This window comes from Pithys albifrons, chromosome 17 (assembly GCF_047495875.1).
Source record: "Pithys albifrons albifrons isolate INPA30051 chromosome 17, PitAlb_v1, whole genome shotgun sequence".
Lineage (NCBI taxonomy): Eukaryota > Metazoa > Chordata > Aves > Passeriformes > Thamnophilidae > Pithys > Pithys albifrons.
The window spans coordinates 6,627,374-6,646,419 of NC_092474.1; the positions used below are offsets into that span (position 1 = coordinate 6,627,374).

The window sequence follows — 19,046 nt, forward strand, 5'->3', positions numbered from 1 at the left end:
AGCGACTCTGTGTGTGTCTATGCGGGAGCAGCTCTATGTGCATTTATGTTTGTTAATATGGGACTCATCTATCAGCGTGGCGGCGAGAGCACCGCGGAGCGGGTTCGCTCCCTGTGCTCGGCACCCCGAGGGCTGTGCCCAGTCCTGTGCCCTTCAATCCAGGGCACTGAGGGGCTGGAACGTGTGCAGGGAAAAGGGAACGGAGCTGGGAAGGGGCTGGAGCAGCAGGAGTGGCTGAGCGAGCTGGGGGGACTCAGCTGGAGAAAAGGAGGCTCAGGGGGACCTTCTGGCTCTGCAATCCCTGCCAGGAGGGGGAACAGGGGCAGGAGGAGAGGGAATGGCCTCAGGCTGGGCCAGGGCAGGGGCAGGTGGGACATCAGGAGGAATTTCTCCATGGAAAGGGTGGTCAGGCATTGGAAGGGGCTGCCCAGGGAGGTTTGAAGTGCCCATCCCTGGAGGTGTCCAAGACTGGACGGGCACTCAGTGCCGTGGTCTGGGGGACAAGGTGGGGTTGGGTCACAGGTTGGACTCGATGATCTCAGGGGGGCTTTTCCAACCCAGTGGATTCTGGGATTAGCAGTCCAGCCCCCGAGCACAACTGAGCCCACACAGAGCCCTTGGCACTCCTACAGAACAGGTAGGAAAGAAAACACACTTTGGGTTTTTTTCCAAAATATAACTTTAATATACATATGCATATATACACACACACCACACACTCACTATATAGAAGCTGAAAGAATGCAAACCAGGGATGTCCCACAGACTGTTCCAGGTGTGCACAGCAAAAGAATTTCAACCCCCCCCAGCAGCTCCAGCCCCTCCTTACCTGTGCTGGGTCTCCACATCTCACACCAAACACAACCCAGAGCTCACAGCACAGTCAATGGAGTAAATGGAAATAAAGATGAAATATTTCTCAACTCAGTCCAGTGTCAAAAAAAAAAGCTTAAAAATCTAAATGTACAAATTCAGCTTAAAATGGTTTAGTGCAAATATGAAAATTAACATCATATTTTTAAGGTATTTAAATAAGCTTTAATATAACTCTAGTGCTTCATTCCTATACATGTTTTCCCACTGACAGGTGTGACAGCACGGGGGCATTTCCTGTTCAGGGAGGGACAAACCCAAAACCTGGGAAAAAACAGCATAAAGTCACTTGTTAATCTTTTATTTACCTTCCTCTGAAGTTTGTTAAAAAGGGACAGGGGTTATTTATTAGCGGAGGAGCAAAGCACAGCTCCGCTCGCTGCCCGCGGGGCGGGGGGGCAGCGCCGCCGTCCCTGCCCCGGACATTCAGCACAGCCGCGGGGGCCGGAGGGGCCGGGCCGGCCCTGCGCCGCCATCAGAAGGTCTCGTCGTCGTTGCACTCCGCCGTCCAGTGGCCGAACACCTCGCACGTGTCGCAGTAGGGCCGCTCCTCGCGCCGGCTCCCGTGGTGTGCCGAGTGCGGCGGCTCCTCCAGCGCCTGAGCCTGCGTCGGGCAGTCCTCGGTGTCGTGCAGGTCGAAGCAGCCGCAGATGTCGCAGAACAGGCGCGGCTTCTTCTTGGACAGGCTCTCCTCCTCGCTGCAAGGGCGGCACAGGTCAGTGGGACAGGTCAGTGCGACGGGCGCTCGCACGGCCCTGCCCTGCACTGGGAGCTCCTGGGATTGCTGAGGCCGAGGAACCTCCACAGAGCTCCAGAACATCAGTGCAACCCCCTCTGAAGCTCCGTCTGCTGCACCACCCTGCAAACCCCTGCAATCCCTTACACTGTAACACTGACTAAACAAACCACCCTCTCTGTGCAAGCATTTGCACAAATGCATTCAAAAGAGAAACACAAGTTCACTGGTTTCGCTTTTCCCTGGAGAGATCTGAAGTCACAACGTATCAAACAGCTTTCAGGTCTGTTTCTCTGGACTACTCTGTTTAGTTGTATTTCTCTCCCCATCTCAGTGCAGCTACAACCCCTTGAAAGCAAAGACTACCTGGAAAGGGCTGATTCACCTACTCTGACAACAAACATGTCGCAGTAAGTCAGCGTTTGTGACCAATAACTACAGAGAATCAGGAACACCCCAGTGCACAAAGAAGGTTGGATTCAACCACTGAACTCCAGAGAAAGCTCTTTTTGTCCCTCCTGAGGGCTGAGATGAGGCTGGTGCAGCTCCCCACCCAATTCTACCAACAGTTCCAAGACATGAGCCCGGATTCCCTCTGGGATTTATACCTGTCATAGTTATTTATCTCCTCGTCGTTGCCATTGAGGGCAGCTTCACACATTCTTTGTATCTTCAGGTTCAATTCCTCATTTCTCCTTTGCAGATCCACTATCACTGAATTCAGGAAGTCGATCTGGGAAAGCCAAAGACAAGGACAGTCAGAGGGGCAGGGGGTGCAGCACTGCTGGGGGCAGCCAAGGAGCACTTGGCAATCAACAGTGGAGGGAATAAAGGAAGCCAAGAAACAGAACCAACCTCGCCCTGGTGGCAGGAAGGGTTGTCATCAGCAGGTGAATTCAGAGAGGCAGAAAACCAGGAAAAGATTGGTGGTTAGTGAATGTTCATGACACTCCTATCACTGCACAACTAGGAAGGGCACTTATTCACTGTTACTGACATTAGTGATCTAACAAGGATTTCATAATGAGCAGAAGGTGATTCCATTCTAACCATCTTTTCTGTGTTTTTGTTGGCACAGGCCCCTGTAGCACAGAAGCACTTCCCATGGTCCCTGGAATGATCATACTCTGAATCACATTCTTCCTGGTCCCAAGCAGGTGCCAGCTGAGCACCTGCCCTCTCCATGGCTGCCAACCCTCCTGTGGACTCAAGTTCTGCAGTTACAAAGAAGCCAAGCCCAACATTTTCAACTGCAGGGGCTCAGAAGGAGCCTGGAGGCTCAGGGAGCCCATTTCTCCAGTTTGGCAAGCACCAGGTTCAGGAGGGCCACACCTTTCCCTCATTCACACTGGAGAAACTCTTGGAGAAGGCCAGGGAGTGGCGAGTTGCTCTGCTGGGCTGTACCTCACTGACAGGTCACACTTGGCCACCCTTTCCTTGCTTCCTCACACTCCCAATCTGAACTGTTCCCCCCACACCACTCACCACTTGATTCTTTGTATTTACTGCCATTAACATTTCCCTTCAGAAGCTACAAAACAAATCTGCCAGTTAAAACCCTGTCTGACAGAACCTGATAGGAACTGTCTTAGAAGTATTTCCCTGTCCTGCAGCCACACTGCTGGTTCAGCATCTCCTGCCACATCCAGTACCTGCTTCTCTCTCGCAATCTCCTCCTGAAGCAGAGTAGCAGCATCACCTTTGAAGAAAACCAGACAAGGTACAATGTGACACGTGGGATGGCTCAGTCAGAGAGAAACAATGTCAGGCTGGTCTCAACCTCCCAGCTGAAGGCACAGACAGTGCAGGGTTTGCTGTACCTGAGGGGCTCATGACAGTTAAAGGCTGCTCATTGTTTTCCTTGAGTTTTTGCTCCAAGTTCTTCACCTTTTCCTCCAGTTTCAGTTTGTCAGACTCCAGGGACTTCACCACTGACTGCAGCGTTTTGGCAGAAGCGTTTTCCCCGCGGAGCACCGTGATCTGTAGGAGGGATTGGAGAGGGCTTGGGCCCCCCAGCACAGCCAGGGCAGCACAGCCCACCCCTCACAGCCAGGGCTAATACTGTGCCAGGAGTCCCCTGACCAGCACAGGTATCCAAAGACTTAATGCCAAGGTTTGATGATGCCACATTGAAGAACAATCAGCCAGCACACAAAGCCTCTGCCTGTAACTCACAATCAGGAATCAACCACTGTTCCTCATTTACCTCATGTCTGAGTTTTTCCAGTTCCTCATCTTTTTGTGTGATCAAGGCACTAGTAACATTGATGGACTTCTGTAAAGACGCTCTCTCTTCATCAATTTCTTTTTTTAAAGTTGATTCTCTAAAAGAAAACCAAATACAACCAGAAATCACCTAATGAATGGATAACTGTAGTGGCCTAAAGTAGCTTCATTTAATTTCAAGTATTAAACTACTGTAAGAAGTGGTTCTTAAAAAACAAATTACAATTGTGTACTTGACTAAGGTTTTACATATGTATAAACATTTCAGATGTTACAACTGTGGAAACAAAGCAAAAACTTTACCTAGGTAGTACATGCCAGAATCTGCATAGCACCGTATCCGTTTGAATTTAAAGGAGCAAGTTAACAGACTGGGGAGATACAGGATAAACAAACATGTTGCACAACGTTCCACAAAACCTGACTGCAGTTTTGTTACTTCTTGAGAATCATTAACCAGCAACAAAACAGGCATGCAAAGCTCATTGTGCAAGTTGTCATGCAAAGCATGGATGAGGCTGGAAATATCAGCTGGTCCTCACTAAGTTCCACAGTGACGTCATCATTTCCTGCACAAGGACTTGGGGCGTTTCTGTGCCTTTAACAACTGCAGTCTCAGCCCAAACCCACGTGGGATTTGCTTTACTTCATGGGAGAAGGGTTAAACAGGAATCCTCCAAGGCAGGCACAGCCCCCTTCTGTGTAGGTATGTCCAGTTTTCCCAACCTTTTCCATGGATCTAACAGAGATACAGCTCTGTGACAATTCCTGCCCTAAGGCACCACAGCTGTGACATCCTCACACTGGTGCAAGCTGACAGTGCACATGGATGAGTAACTCTCCTCTGATGTGAGGAGCACTGCTACAAAACTCCTTACAAACTGAAAAATTTTGGTAAAAAAAACAAACCAAAAGTTCATTCCAACACCGTTTCCTTTTCTCCAGGAGAAACTTGCATTTCAGCATAGCCAGCAGTGCCCCGGGGGTTCCAAACCACACTGCGCTCTCCAGGACTGCCCAGGGAGCAGGATGTGTGTGTGAGGGTGCCCAGGGAGCAGGATGTGTGTGTGAGGATGCCCAGGGAGCAGGATGTGTGTGTGAGGATGCCCAGGATCTCTGTGTGAGGATGCCCAGGGAGCAGGATGTGTGTGTGAGGGTGCCCAGGGAGCAGGATGTGTGTGTGAGGATGCCCAGGGAGCAGATGTGTGTGTGAGGGTGCCCAGGGAGCAGGATGTGTGTGTGAGGGTGCCCAGGGAGCAGGATGTGTGTGTGAGGGTGCCCAGGATCTCTGTGTGAGGATGCCCAGGGCAGCCACCACGTTGAAATGGCAAAGTTTTCATCTCTACAATATCTACAGTTAGTGAGAGCCACGATACCCAGACCATGAAACACAACAAACCTCCCCAATGCAGGGCAAGGGGAGCTCAGCAATGGGAGCACAATCAATGCAATTCCTTCATTGTTCAGATTGTACTCAGGAATGGAAGCAGCAAGTGGAGAATCTGGGGTTTAGAAAAGCTGAGGCAGCTCCAAACAAGAACCAAAAGGCTGATTTGGTTCTGGTTCATTTGGCTTTGGTGTCTTTTCACTTTGAGAGAATCAATAGGAGCAGAAACACAACAACTGGCAGACTGAGTGGTGATCTTGCCTTCAAATCCAAGGTATAATCCATTAATAGAACCCACCGGGGCCCTGATGTGCCAGGTCCCCTCTGCCACCCCTGAGGCAGCAAAGCCCTAAACGAGGACAGCCCTGTCCGTGACCTGCAGCAGAACCCCCAGTGCTCCAGCCTGACCCCAGGGCTGGGCTGGGCTGGTGCTGGTGCTGGTGCTCAGGGGCTGTAGGAGGGCAGGGGCAGAGCCCACAGACTGGGCTGGTGCTCAGGGGCTGTGGGAGGGCAGAGCCCAGGGCTCGGCTGGTGCTCAGGAGTTTGTGGGTTTACCACTGTTTGCCCTTGGTCAGATCTATTTGTGCCTATTTTGGCACAAATGGGTTAAATTTGCCATTTATTGGGCCCTGAGGTGGCTGAAAAAGGCAAACAGTTTGGAAGGGTGGAAATAAGATGTTTACAAACTCCATCCAGGAGTCCCCAATAATAAAACAGGAGGGGAGGGAAACAAGAGAAGAGGGGAGAAAACAGGAGGGGAAGAAGGTCCCTGTGCTGGAGCTTTGTTTTTCCCTTTCCCAGTTCCCAAAAATGCTGGAAGTGCAGAAGCACAGCTGGAGCAGTGCCTGGCACTGCCCTCTGCTCCAGAGGGGGGAGCACAGTCCCTGCCAGTGCCAGCTGGGGCTGAGTGTGCAGGGCAGTCAGGGAGGGGAAGGGAAACAACTGAGCTTGCAAGGAAAATCTTCTGGAAACCTTATTTTATTAGAAAAAAAAACACCTGATTTTGGCGAATTTAAACATTTTTCCTGCCAATTCCAGTCCAGAACATCCACTTGGCAGCAAAGAGGTAAAGAAAACCAATAAAAATGACTTTTTCATTGCAGGTGCCACTTTAAAACTGCACTTTCTTGAGGAGGTTCTGAACAGTGTGTGGAAGTTGTGGGGGACAGGGGTTGGTTTTGTTTAAACATTACAAAAATCACCCAGATTCTTCCCTTACTACAAAAATAAGAAATTCTAAGAATGAAGCAAATACCTTAAAGTGCTACTGGGAAAGCTTTAAAAATGCAAGATAACAAGAACCACATGTTAGAAACGTGGAGTAGAAATGCAAAATACTGTAAGGAAGAATGAAGTTTGCACCAAGGGGCTTCTTTGTTTTGGTAAAAAATATATTTTTTTTTCATAATACATGTATATATAGCTGAGTGTTTTACAAAACAAAAGCAAGACACCAAGGGACAAAGGCAGCCAAAATATGTACAACAACTTTACTTAAAAAAAAAATTATTTATTGTAACGTGGATAGACTTTCTTGAGTCTTACCATTAAAGACACACAGATATAGCAAGGGAAGCAAGGGCAGGAAAGGGAGAGAGAGGAATGAGATGAGTATCGAGAAATAGCGAAGCTCAAAGACAGTCAGACATCAACCCCCAGTGAGCCCAAGGGCTGAGGACACAGAACCCCTCAGGGCACAGACACCACAGGGCTGCCACTCCCAGCTGGGCTCCTGACACAGGGGGATGCCACAATGAGGGGAGAGAATTCCTGGGGGTGGGAGGGAGGTGTGAAAACCACCACTAGAGATGTGACCTGACTGGAACACAAAGATGGCTCTGGGTCACCTCAAGTTCCTCAGACATAAGGAGGAAACCATCACTCCTCTTATAACCAACTTCAGTGGAATTGGGCAGTTGAGACTTTTTTGGTTATTTTTGTGCAATTAGCTCTTTCTTAAGCCATTTTTTGTGAGCAACTGATGCCACGTGCTGGCCTGTGCTGACCCCCAGTGCCTGCACTGGGAGGCTGTTCCTGGGACTGTTCCTGTTCCTCCTTTCACCCTTTATTGCAGTTTATTCAACACCGCTGAGCAATGGCACGAACTTGGGCATCTCCATGTAACCCACTGAGGGTAAAACTCCCTGCAATGATTCCTGAATTGTCTGGATTATTTCAGGCAACTGAGTAAAAACAGGAGAAGGGAGGTCAGAGCCACAGACCTTCTTTTTTAGAACTTACTAAAGAGTTTGTCTTTTAAAATGTTCTCTGTGAAACAGAACTGCTGGGAAGTTCTGAATGGCCCTTGGTCCCCACTCTGTCCTCCCTCTGCTCACACAACTTCCAGGAGTTACACCATTTAAAACACATTCCAAATGTGTCAAATAACAGGCTGGTGATGGACCAGCAGGGTCAGCTCCTCACTGGCCTCTCTGGTGCTGCTGGTCCCACCCTGACATTCCCTGGGGAAGCACCAGGCTGGGAAGCAGCCCAAGTGTGCCTGCTGTCCTGCAGGGCAGGGGGAGACCCTCCCAGAGGGCAATTAGGGAATAAAGGAGGGATCAGTGAGCACTGAGGCGCCAGGGATGTGCAGAATTATCCAAGTACCACTCACTGTTCTTTGCTGTGCCCACTGTAAACCCAGGAAACTTAACAGGGGTTGGTTTGTTTTCCCTGGAACACTCGAGGTGTCATGGGGAGCCCTGTTGTTGTTGTTAAGGATTTATGTAACCGCTTTTGAAAGCCCCATTTTGCCCAAGGCACTTCCTTGGCCACTGCAGAGACAGTTCTGTACCTTGGGAGCATTCCCTGACAGCAGCTTACAAAGGGATGCCCCATCCCCCTGACACATCTCCTGGGATGTGCAGCCAGTGCTGAATGAACTGCAATAACCCCCTGCCACAGCACAGCCCCAGAGCAGCCAGTCAGTGCTGAGCAACTGCTGCTCCTTCCTCTTCCCCTTCCCTTCCCAGCAGCACCACTGCATTTGGCCACAATTCCTTTGGAACTCGAGGATTCACATCCACAAATAAGCTTTTATCAGAGCAGACCAAAACTAACACTGCCCTGGCCACTCAGGTCACAACCACCACAGGGTGGGAGGTGTGGAACTAAAGAGACACAATTCCAGCTCTAACCCAATGGGGGGACACCCTCAGCACTCCAGCCAGGACACCACAGGACACAACAGCTCTTGGCAGTGTTTGTGTGCCATGTTTTCTGTAGGACTGTGGGTTAAACACACAGCAGAATAACAACTTACCTCTTTTTCATCTCTAATAACTGGTTATTGAGTACTGATCTCTCCTCTTCCAGCTAAAACACAAGGACAAACAGGCTGCAGTTAATACTTGAGGGGTTGTTTCCTTAGTACAACATGTCAGAGCAACATGAGCACCATAAACAAACGTGGGAGAGGCCACGAAGCCCCCAGATCCTCAGAGGAACAGATTTCCTACTAGCACAGCCATGCACCCAAACACAGACTGCTCAGTGACCAGGAGGATCAGCTGGGGAGGGGCCAGTACTGCTAAATAAAAGTAATTAACTCAAGCAGCCGTGAGCAGGGTGTGAGCCTCCTGTGCCTGCCATGCTGCTCAGCCCAGTGCTGGGGGTTCCTGGGTCTGCTGCTGTCCTGAGCTGGGCACCTGCACCCTGACCCGGGTCTGTTCCTGCACCCTCATTCAGAGATGAATTATTGATCCCCAGAGCTGCTGGTGTTTGTTACCACATCCCAGAGCTGGAACTCAGCAAGGCCACCCTTAAGCCCTGACAGCCAGCAAGGCCCTCACTGAAAATGTTGTTGTTGGAGGTTCTTGGGGCCCAAACTGCCCCAAGAAAATGGGTGTAGGAAATGCAAACCAAACCAAACAGCAAACCTGTAAAGCCCCACCACAGGAACACGGGGGCAACTGAAGAAATTAATTCCTTTTCAGGCCAAATAATTATTTTTCCCCATCTCCTCCTTTCTCCTTACTCAGTGGCCAAAGTCAGCAATTACTGCCCTGAGGATGTCTGCAGCAGAGCTCCCTGAGCACCATCTCGGGGGAGGTTCACAGTCTCTGGGGGGTTCACAAGCTCTCAGGGTTCATCCACAAGGTCAGCAAGACATGCATTTATAATGGGAACCTCAGAGCCCTGACAGCAGCTCCTGCTCTCCTACTGAGCGAATTCTTTCAGCACTTTGCAGATCCTCAGACCACACAGCGGCACAGAAGGAGTTAAACAAACTCCCATGAGCAGGCAGGTTGTGTGCCAGCCCCCAGCTCTCAGCTAAATGCAGCTCTCAGGGAGAAACCATCTCCTCCACATTTTCTGACAACTCCCCTCTCCCCTCCTGTGCTGCAGTGCTGCTGAAGCCTCCAGGTCTGGCATTAACAGGGATCATTTTGATGGGACTGACCAGAAACTTCATTGATATGAGAAACAAATACCAGGAAGGTGTAATAATGTAAATAATTCTTACAGCAAATCAAGATGTGTCTCTGAAGGCAAGTGCCCCCTGTCAGAGTGCAGAGCAGCCATGGCACTGTGGGGGCACAGTCAAGTCTTTCCTGCAGCCTAACCCAGTCACGCCCAGTTTCACCAGCAGCACCAAAGCACACCCTGAGTCCAAGAGTTTCTGTCTGCCCTCCAGACACCTGGTGTGCAGGTCCCTCTCCTCTCCCCCTGCTGTGGGGAATGGGACACACCTCCTGTCTATCACACCTTCCTGCTGTTTTTTGGAGATTTCTTTCCCTCCCCCAGCACTGGCTTTTCTCTGCAGTCTCGCTGTGCTCCAGGACTGGGAGTACAAACTTCTCTCCTCCCTTCAGTTCCTGGCTTGGCCGTGGAGAGATGTGTGATTTTGGTACAAAATATGAGAAAAGGAGAGTTTATAAAAGTAAAGGACAGGATGCTTGGGGAGTTGTACAGCTTCAAACCCCTTGGCTGAGGAGAGCCCAGGCCCAGTGACCCCCTGCTCTCCAGGACCCTCTGCCTCGCTCATCCCCTCTGAGCAGACCCCACACACGGCTCCTAAAGGTGTCCCAGCTGAGCTGGGAGATCTTTCCACACTTTCTCCAAAGGACTTGCAGTGCCTGGGCAGGTCTGAGGCTCCCAAAATGCCACAACAATTCACGTGAAGCCAGAATAGTTCCCCGAGCTCAGTATCTGCCTGAATGTGAGTCTTTAATTGCAATCAGGCAGTTATTTCCAGATCAATATAGAAAAGTTCCCTCAGCATCTCTGGTGGGAGCCACTCTGGCTGCCCAGCTGAGCCATCCCTGCCCCAGGAGCCACTGATCCTGCACAGTGTCACAGCAGCCACACATTCTCTAACCCAGCTGACAACACACTTACCAGAATTTATGTGGTTTCCATAGCGACGGCTCAGAATTCCCAAACCCATCTTTGCCCCTTTCTGGAGCACAGAGCCTGCACAGCCTGAGCTCTGCTCTGTCCTCCTCACTGCCCACGTTTCTGGGACCACCTCCTGGGCAATCCTGTGTGAAACCCTTCACTGCCACATGGACACTGCTCCTCCTAAATCCCAGGGAGGATTTTGCATGGAATATTTTCCCTGCTCCCCAGAGCCAGCCTGAACCCAGTGAGCACCATTCTGTGGCCACTGTGCTTGAGCACGGTGTGACAGGAGGTGTTGGGACACCTGGGATAACCAAGGCCCTCCCAGACCTGAACACACCACAGCCCAAACACCACATTCAGGAAATGCAACAGGCAGCATTCCCACATTCCCAAGATTCCGATTACAGCCTCCTCACAGACTAACAAGGCAAGGAAACTGTCTCATCAGACCCTCCAGATCTTGGGGCCATCTCCTTGTGGGCAGGACAGGCTAGGGGGCAACTGAACTGCCACTATTCCCATCTGCAAGGGGATGGATTCACCTGGATTCACTCCTGTGCTTCCCAGATGCAGATGCCTGTCCTGGCAGTGGGATGGGCCCTGCTGGCAGATCCAGCAGGATGCACACAGCAGATTCCTGGAGTTCAGCTGGACAACAGGGGGGCCGCAGGGCAGCCTGCCAGCCCACAGCTGGGGCTGGGGGTCCCTTCCCTTGGGGCTTTCTGTGCCAAAACACAGAAGGATTTCACCAGTGCTGCCAAGTCCTTCCCAAGTTACAACTCTCCCTGAAAACACCAGGTTGCCTCAAAGACTCTGAAGTAATTTAGGAAAGGCTGTGGGAGGGGGAGCAGCTCCCACAGGCTGCTGGGGACGGTGTCCTACCACGCCACTACTCAGATGCAGAGTGAGTCAGTGCTGAGCCCACACGTCTGGGACTCTGCTCAGCCTCTCCACAGGCTCCTGAGGCTCAGGGAACCTGAGCATCACTCCTGGCAGCAGCTCAAGGGATTTAGGAACCGGACACATCTACAGTCACTGATCCTCAGCACTTCCAAACAGGACTCTTGGGGAAAAATCAGCCTCTTGGCTGTAAAAATATTATGCCCATTGCAGGATCCCCCTCGTCTGCACAGCTGCTGCCTCAGAAAGGCAGCCTATAAACCCATACCCTCTATGTCCTTCCTTCTGGACAAGGTCTTCCCCAGATTCCTTCCTGGTGTGCCTGTCCCCAGAACTGCCCCACAAGGACCGAGCCCACCACCTCAGTGCCTGTAAATCTGTTTTATCTTCTGGCACGTAGCACTGATCCAAGCTGGATAACTAAGCCCATACTTTCACATTCCAACAACATGTTCAAAATATAATAATAAAAAATAAAATGTAATTTCAGAGAGTCTTTTTCTCCCTATAAACTGCCTTCAGAAAGGGATGTGCAGGGACTCCAGTCCCAGCACTTCCTGAAGCAGCACAGTCCACGCACAGAGTGGAGTTTGAGCAGACATAGGCACAGCACTTTGCAGAGACAGAGCCCACACAAACAGCTTTAAACAGCACCCTGAAATACATCCCAAATACTCCTCATTGTCAGTGGGGAGAGCAGGAGTAAGAAGAATTCAGCAGCTCCATTCCCTCAGTGCTGGTCCATGGCCCTTTTCCCTCCCAGCAGCACCAGCAAGTGCCTGTCAGTCCCCTTGGCTACATCTCCAGCTTGTGCTCCTTCTCACCCTGCCCTGGGTCCCTCCCGGGTTACACAACCCTCTGTCAGCAGCACTTCCACACTGACCTCCACCACTCCGGGTTCGGCTCATCCCATCCCCGTGCACCGACCACGGCCCCAGAGCTGCAGCCTCAGAGCTGTGAATGTTCCCCCCTGGCTCCGGGCATGCTCTGGCCCCAGAGCTGTCCCTCTCCCCTGGCTCCGGGCAGGCTGTGCCCCAGAGCTGTCCCTCTCCCCTGGCTCCGGGCAGGCTGTGCCCCAGAGCTGTCCCTCTCCCCTGGCTCCGGGCAGGCTGTGCCCCAGAGCTGTCCCTCTCCCGGTGGCTCCGGCCCCTCGCACGCACCTTGTGGTGGCCCGAGACCTGCTCGCGGCTCCGGCCCAGCTCCTCCGCCAGCCGCACGTTCTCCTCCTGCAGCGCCTCGAGCTGCTGCGACCTGAGCGCTGCTGCCACTTGGAGCTCCTCGCTGCGAGCACACGGAGAGGAGCATCGTTACCATAGGAACGGCACCGGCAGGGAAAACCGGGGGAGAGCTTGGAAAAAACACGTCCTGGTCACGTGCAGAGGGGAGAGGGGGATGGCAAGGACAGCCCATGGGGAGCTCGGATGGCAGGGACAGCCCTGGGATGGCAAGGACAGCCCATGGGGAGCTGGGATGGCAGGGACAGCCCATGGGGTGGCAGGGACAGCCCTGGGGTGGTGGGGACAGCCCATGGAGGGGCTGGGATAGCAGGGACAGCCTGGGATGGCAGGGACAGCCCATGGGGGGGCTGGGATAGCAGGGACAGCCCTGGGATGGCAGGGACAGCCCATGGCGGGGGGGGGCTGGGATAGCAGGGACAGCCCTGGGGTGGCTGGGATAGCAGGGACAGCCCTGGGATGGCTGGGATAGCAGGGACAGCCCTGGGGTGGCTGGGATAGCAGGGACAGCCCTGGGGTGGCTGGGATAGCAGGGACAGCCCTGGGGTGGCTGGGATAGCAGGGACAGCCCTGGGGTGGCTGGGACAGCCCATGGAGGGGGGGGGCTGGGATGGCAGGGACAGCCCTGGGGTCGCAGGGACAGCCCATGGGGAGCTGGGATGGCAGGGACAGCCCTGGGGTGGCAGGGACAGCCCATGGCTCGGGGTAACCCCGGATGGAGCAGCAGTAGCAGCACAGAACAACTTCTCCTCCTCTCTGTTTCTCAGAGATGGGATCTAAGTCCAGACTCTGAGTTCTGTGTGTTCCCAGGGCTTGGATTTGGGAACACAGGACAGGGATTGACAGGAGTCTTGGCAGGGTTTGCAGCTTGGGCTTTCACAGAAGGGAGTTTTGCAGCCAGAGGTAAAACAGCAGAATTGCTTAAAAAGCAAAAAAAGAATGAAAAACAAAGCCAGAAAAAAAAGCAACAGGAAAAACGTGGCTTCCAGTTCCAGCTATTCAGCTGCTCCCTGCAAGGTCTGGCATCCAAACACTCAGGAAAGCTCAGGATCACAGGAAAGGTTCTCATCTATTCCAGCATTTTAACAGATATAAAACTGAAAGTGAGACAAAACCAAAGCTGAAGGAAAGAAAAAGAAAAAAAGGCTTTGCAGGTTTCATCAGCCTGTGCTGCTCCTCACGGATGTAGTTGCCTTAAAAGTAGCTTATTATTTTCAACAGATTTTGGGAAATATTTTGCATGCTGCCTGGAACACAAGTGACTAACACAAGGTTTTAGACTTGCCATCTTTCAAAAAAAAATCCCAAAAATCCCCTTCATTTCACTGAACAGTAATTTTTATGACTTTTGTTTTTATAAAAAGGAGCCCCAGTACTCCTGGGTGCCAATACTACAGAGCTAACCCTGACTGGAATATTAACAATACTTTTATCACTGTGGGAAGCAGAAGAACCCCTGAGTCAGGAACTTACTGAAGCACCTCAGAATCCAAGGATCTGTGGTCTGTCTCTGGGCACATTCAGCCAGGATTCTGAGTTACTTGGAGTTCAGCATTTCATGTGACTCAGGTTTTCTAACCATTTCTTCTGTCTGGTCTCACCTGAGCAATTCCCAGAGTGATTCCCACAGGCTGGATCCAAGGGGCTGGATCTCCCCTCTGACATCTCATCTCATGCCCTCAGGTGGCACAACAATTATTTCAAACAAATTATTTCAACCAATGCCCCAAGGATTTGCTTCAATTCCCTTCAGCAACTGAGGAGCAACATTCTGATGTGAAGCTTTACACATGTCAAAGCAACATCTCATTGTGACCCAATATCTGCTTTGTAAGTAAAAGTACCAGAGAAACAGTTTTTAAAAGAATCAAAGGTAAATGTAATTCCAAAAATCAAGACATTTAACCCTGAAATACTTACAATTCTTTCCTAAGTTCTTCCACTTTCTTGTTCTCCAGATTCAGCAGCTCTTTGGATTTATGAAGTTCCTCTTCATTTTTCAGGTTGTTTTGTTTCAGCATGTCCAACTTAGGGAGGAAAATACCCTCATTACAGCAATGAAACCACACAGTTCTCAGCTGGAAATGGTGGTCACGAAATGGGGGCCTGAGCTGGTCCCTTCTCCATCTTCAGCCCTTAAATTAACCCAGCCTGTATGTCATGAGACTTTCTGCATCCCAACTGAGCAGCACAAAGAATTCCAAGTCCTCTGGGACCTCCATCAAGTGCTGCACCACTCAGAGCACTGTTTGTCTTTAAAGGCAAAGCTTGGTGCTAAAAGGACCTGCTCCTTGATCTTTATTCCTGTAACGTAACTGGTCCATTCTGCTTTCCCATACCTTGATTTCTGAGGTTCAGTGGGCTGAGTGCTGTGCCTGCCACCACAGGAAAGGAACTCCTTGCAGAGTGGGACAAAGTGTTGTCCATCTATTTCCTGAGCATGTGTCCAGCACAGAAACAGCCTGAGCTGTGGCCCCAAAGTGTCCCCACTCAGCCACAGATGATATTATATAAGAGATAATCTCCAGCATTACAGGACCCTGGGGATTGTTTTTTAATCCAGAAAGTGAACCCCTCCCATCTGAACGTCACCATTTCTAATTCCAATTCTAATTCAGACCCCGCTGGAAACTGTCCCTGTTCCAGCCCAAGCTGAGGCATTTAGGGCAGCTCAGCTGTCCCTGCCAGAATTCTGGAGCTGCAGATCCCAGGAGCCTCTCCTGCCTCACACAATTCTTTGTAATTCAACAGTTGTTCTTACAAACCAGGTAAAACCTTCCATAGAAAAGCACTTAAATGTAATTACTTCATTCTGGAGCTTCTCATTGGTCTGTCTCGAGTTCTCCAAGGAGGCCAAAGTTTCAATCTTTTCTTTGTGGATGGCATCCTTCTCCTGGGTCACCTTCTCCACAGTCTGCAAAACATCTTCTGCCAATTTGGCAGCCTGCACAGAAAGGGGAGTGAGGAAAACCCCCACTTATTACCAAGGGACCTCTGCCAGCCCGAGATGAGCCCCAGTACCTCATGCACAGCTCCAGGGTTTGGCAGCTGCTTCCCAGCTCAGCAGGGACTTCAGCTGGGAATTTATTTGCATTTGGAAGCTGCATAAAGTATAAATTTCAGTGAAGATTCAGTTCCATGCAGAGGCACATCATAACCCCATGCTGTGTCACTGAGGAAATCCCTGGACTGCATTGCTGGACCTCCAGCTCCCACCACTGTGGTTGTTCTCACCTCTGACCTCTCCAGAGAGCAGCAGTTCAACAGATATTCACTCCCAACAGTCTGCTCTGTTTTCAGGAAATAAGGAATTACAAAAAAAATCAACAATTTGGAAAAGAATGACACAGGAGATAAAGCCAATTATGGCATTGTTTTAGTTGTTGTGGCCTCCTGGAAGGAAACACTTCCCAGGGATATTCAGCTGTCAGGGAGGCATCACCCACAGGGAATCTGCATCCCAATTGGAATTTACAGGGATTTTCTGGTCTTCAAGACACACACCCTGAAATCCAAAATCCTCTGCACAGTTTGTTGGTGGTGAATACAAAACACTCCTGTGAACACAAGAACAGCAGAGCTGTCAGTGTCTTTCCCACCCCTCACACTGCCTTCACCCAGTTACATTTCCAGGAGCAGTACATGGCTTTGTGTTCCTTGCAGGAACTCAAATTTGGACTTTGTTGTAACTGAGCATAAAGATCTCATCTAACCCCTCATCTCTCACTGCTCTGGCCTTGGAGCTGCAGTCCTGCCCCTGAAGGGGCTGCTCAGTCTCCTCCCACACTCAGGGAGCAGAACTTCCTTTCACTCACAGTTTACTTTGTTTCCTTGCAACATTCAGAGCTAACAGAGGCTTTCCTAGTTAAAAGTATTTTAAAATATAATAATAAAGTGCCTTTTAGACTCAGTTACAACTTGTGACAAAGCCAGAGTAACACACTCAGAGAGCCCAGAACTCCAGCCTGTTCCCATGGAAATGAAGTGCTGAGTGTGCAAGGAGGTGCAGAGGAAACCAGGTTAGTGCTCAGGATTAGTACGACTTGACTGTTTAACTACATTAAAATACCTCCAGTTTTTGTGCTACTGTTTGGGCCTGGAGAGTCTCAGTTTCTTTTAGTTTCAAAGCCAGACTGTCCATCTCCTCCTGCAGCATCTGATTTTTGCCCTGAGACTCCAGCAATTTGCCTGAGAGGTCACTATTAGTTTGTTCTAAAAGTGTAACTTTCTCACACAGTTTATAATAATCCTGGGAGAGCTTCTCCTTCTCATTTGCTGTTTCTTCCTTACTCAGGAGCAGCCTCCTCTGCTCAGCCCTCAGGGTGTCCAGTTCCTCCAGCAGCTTTGTCCTCTGCTCCTCCAGCAGGCCCAGCCTGGGCTGCAGCTCCTCCAGCCTTTGGCAGACCCGGCCGTGCAGCTCCTGCAATTCCGCTGTGGATTTGGACACGGAAGCAAAGTCCCCCCTCAGCTGCTCCATGCTGCAAACCAGCTGCTCCTTCTCTGCACACAGGGTTTCTCTCTCTTTCATTATTTCCACCAGTTTCACATCAGATTTTTCCTTCTCCTGAATTAAAAGTTCTTTCTCAGCCAGAAATCCCTTATTTTTCTCTCTCAGCTCTTCCACCTCCTTCTCGAAGTAGTTGATGGTGCTCTGCAGTTCCACACGCTCCAACAGGAATGTTTCCATATCCAATTTTCTAGCTTCCTTTTCCATGGTTAAGGTTTCTCTCACAGCAGCAACCTCTGCATGTGATTCCTGACACCTCTCCTGCAGCTCATCCCTCTCCCTGCTCAGCTTTTCCCTGGCAGAGGAGCAGGACTCCAGGGAAGACTCTGCAGCAGCCAGCTCACCTTCCAACACCATTCTGGCATCCTGGGCCTCCTTCAGGAGCCTGGAGAGGTCACATTTACAGGCTTTTAGCTCTTCATTTTCTAGATTCTTCTCTCCCAGTGCTGCCCTGAGGGCTTCAATGGAATCCTGGAGCTCCACCTTCTCCTGGGCCAGAGCATCCCTGGCCTCCACGCCCAGTTTGTGTTCCCTCCTCAGCTCACACATGGCCTGTGCACAGGACTTGTTCTCCTGGAGAAGCTCTAAGCATTTTGCCTGCAGCTCCTCCTTCTCTTGGAGAAGAGCTTCGTTGTGCTTTTCCAGCTGCAGGGACTCCTGGACAGCAGATTCCCTTTCCAAGGCCAGCTCCCGAACCTTCTCCATGAGCTTCTCGATGACTGCCCCGAGCTCTGGTGCACAAAGAGCCTCTTTCTCTTGAACTAACCGAGAACACTCCAAGCTGAGTGTCTCTCCTGAGGCTCCCATGGCCTCCAGGAACCGAGTGAGGCTCCCAAGCAGCTGCACGTGGTCTGTGCTCACCCTGGTGAGCTCCCTGTGCTGTGCCTCCAGCTGTGTGTGCATCTCTTGCTCTCTCTTTTTGAGCACCTGGTTTTCACTGACTGTGTTGTCCAAACTCACCCTCAGCTCTTCCACGTTCTGCAGGAGCCTCTCCCTCTCTGCCTGCAGACTCTGGCTGCTCTGCAGGACCCTGCTCAGCTCCCTTTTCAGGGCTCCAAGGGTATCTTGAAGAGCTGAGTGTTCCCCCAGGGCTGAATCTCTCTCTGCAGTCACTGCTGCCAGTTGCTCCTGGAGCTGCCTTTGGTCTTTGGCCAGGGCCTCACAGGAACTTCCCAGCTTCTGAATAACATCATCTTTGTCCTTTATAACTGCATCTTTCTCATCCAAAAGCCTCCTCTGGTGACTGCCCAGCTCCTGCAGGGCCTGTGTGCTGGCCTGGAGCTGTCCCAGCTGCAGCAGCCGCGCCTCCTCCTCCTGCGCTGCCCTCAGGAGCTCTCCCTGTGCTGCCTCCAGCTCTGACAATAATCTGCTTTTCTCACAAACCAGAGCTCCCCTCTCTGTGCTTTCCTGCTGCCTTTTTGCCTCAGCTTCTTCCTTCTGCCTCAGGATTCTCTTATTTTCTGACTTCAGTTCTTCTTGGCCTTGTTGCATTAAGGAAATCTTTGACTCCAGTTCTTTCAGCTCTGACAACAAGGACTCTCTCTCTAATTTTAAAGTATTGCCCTCCTGTGCCAAAGTCTCTTTTTCTGCCATCAAATCCCTCATCTTGTCTGACATTAGTTCAAGTTCTTGTCTGGCTGATGCTAACACAGAGCTCAGGGACTAAAGAAATAAAGTCGGGGAGAAGGGAAAACAAAAATGAAGTCAAGCACACAAATGAGAAATGGGCTGTAAGGGCAAAGAGAGCAATTGTCATTTGAGTTCTATAAGTGTATACACTGACACACAGTCCTGGGTGAGCTCAGCTGCTGCCAGACACCCCTGGGGCCCTACACA

At 50.9% G+C, this 19,046-nt stretch overlaps 1 protein-coding gene across 3 annotated transcripts in view; it reads right to left on the minus strand.

Moving 5' to 3' along the window:
- Positions 1-661: 661 nt before the first annotated feature.
- The window catches only part of CLIP1 (CAP-Gly domain containing linker protein 1), a 62,542-nt gene continuing 44,157 nt past the window's right edge, over positions 662-19,046 (minus strand). For 2 of the 3 annotated variants that reach the window (XM_071572343.1, XM_071572342.1), the window contains 7 exons: positions 15,510-15,647; positions 14,624-14,730; positions 12,629-12,749; positions 8,485-8,537; positions 3,816-3,933; positions 3,430-3,589; positions 2,469-3,308 (listed from right to left, as the gene is read on the minus strand). In XM_071572343.1, the coding sequence (XP_071428444.1) occupies positions 3,121-3,308; positions 3,430-3,589; positions 3,816-3,933; positions 8,485-8,537; positions 12,629-12,749; positions 14,624-14,730; positions 15,510-15,647 (885 nt within the window). In that variant the 3' untranslated portion in view covers positions 2,469-3,120. Of the gene's footprint in view, positions 1,572-2,217; positions 2,343-2,464; positions 3,309-3,429; positions 3,590-3,815; positions 3,934-6,477; positions 6,499-8,484; positions 8,538-12,628; positions 12,750-14,623; positions 14,731-15,509; positions 15,648-16,772; positions 18,873-19,046 lie in introns of those variants that run through there. The other variant, XM_071572344.1, reaches the window with a different exon arrangement.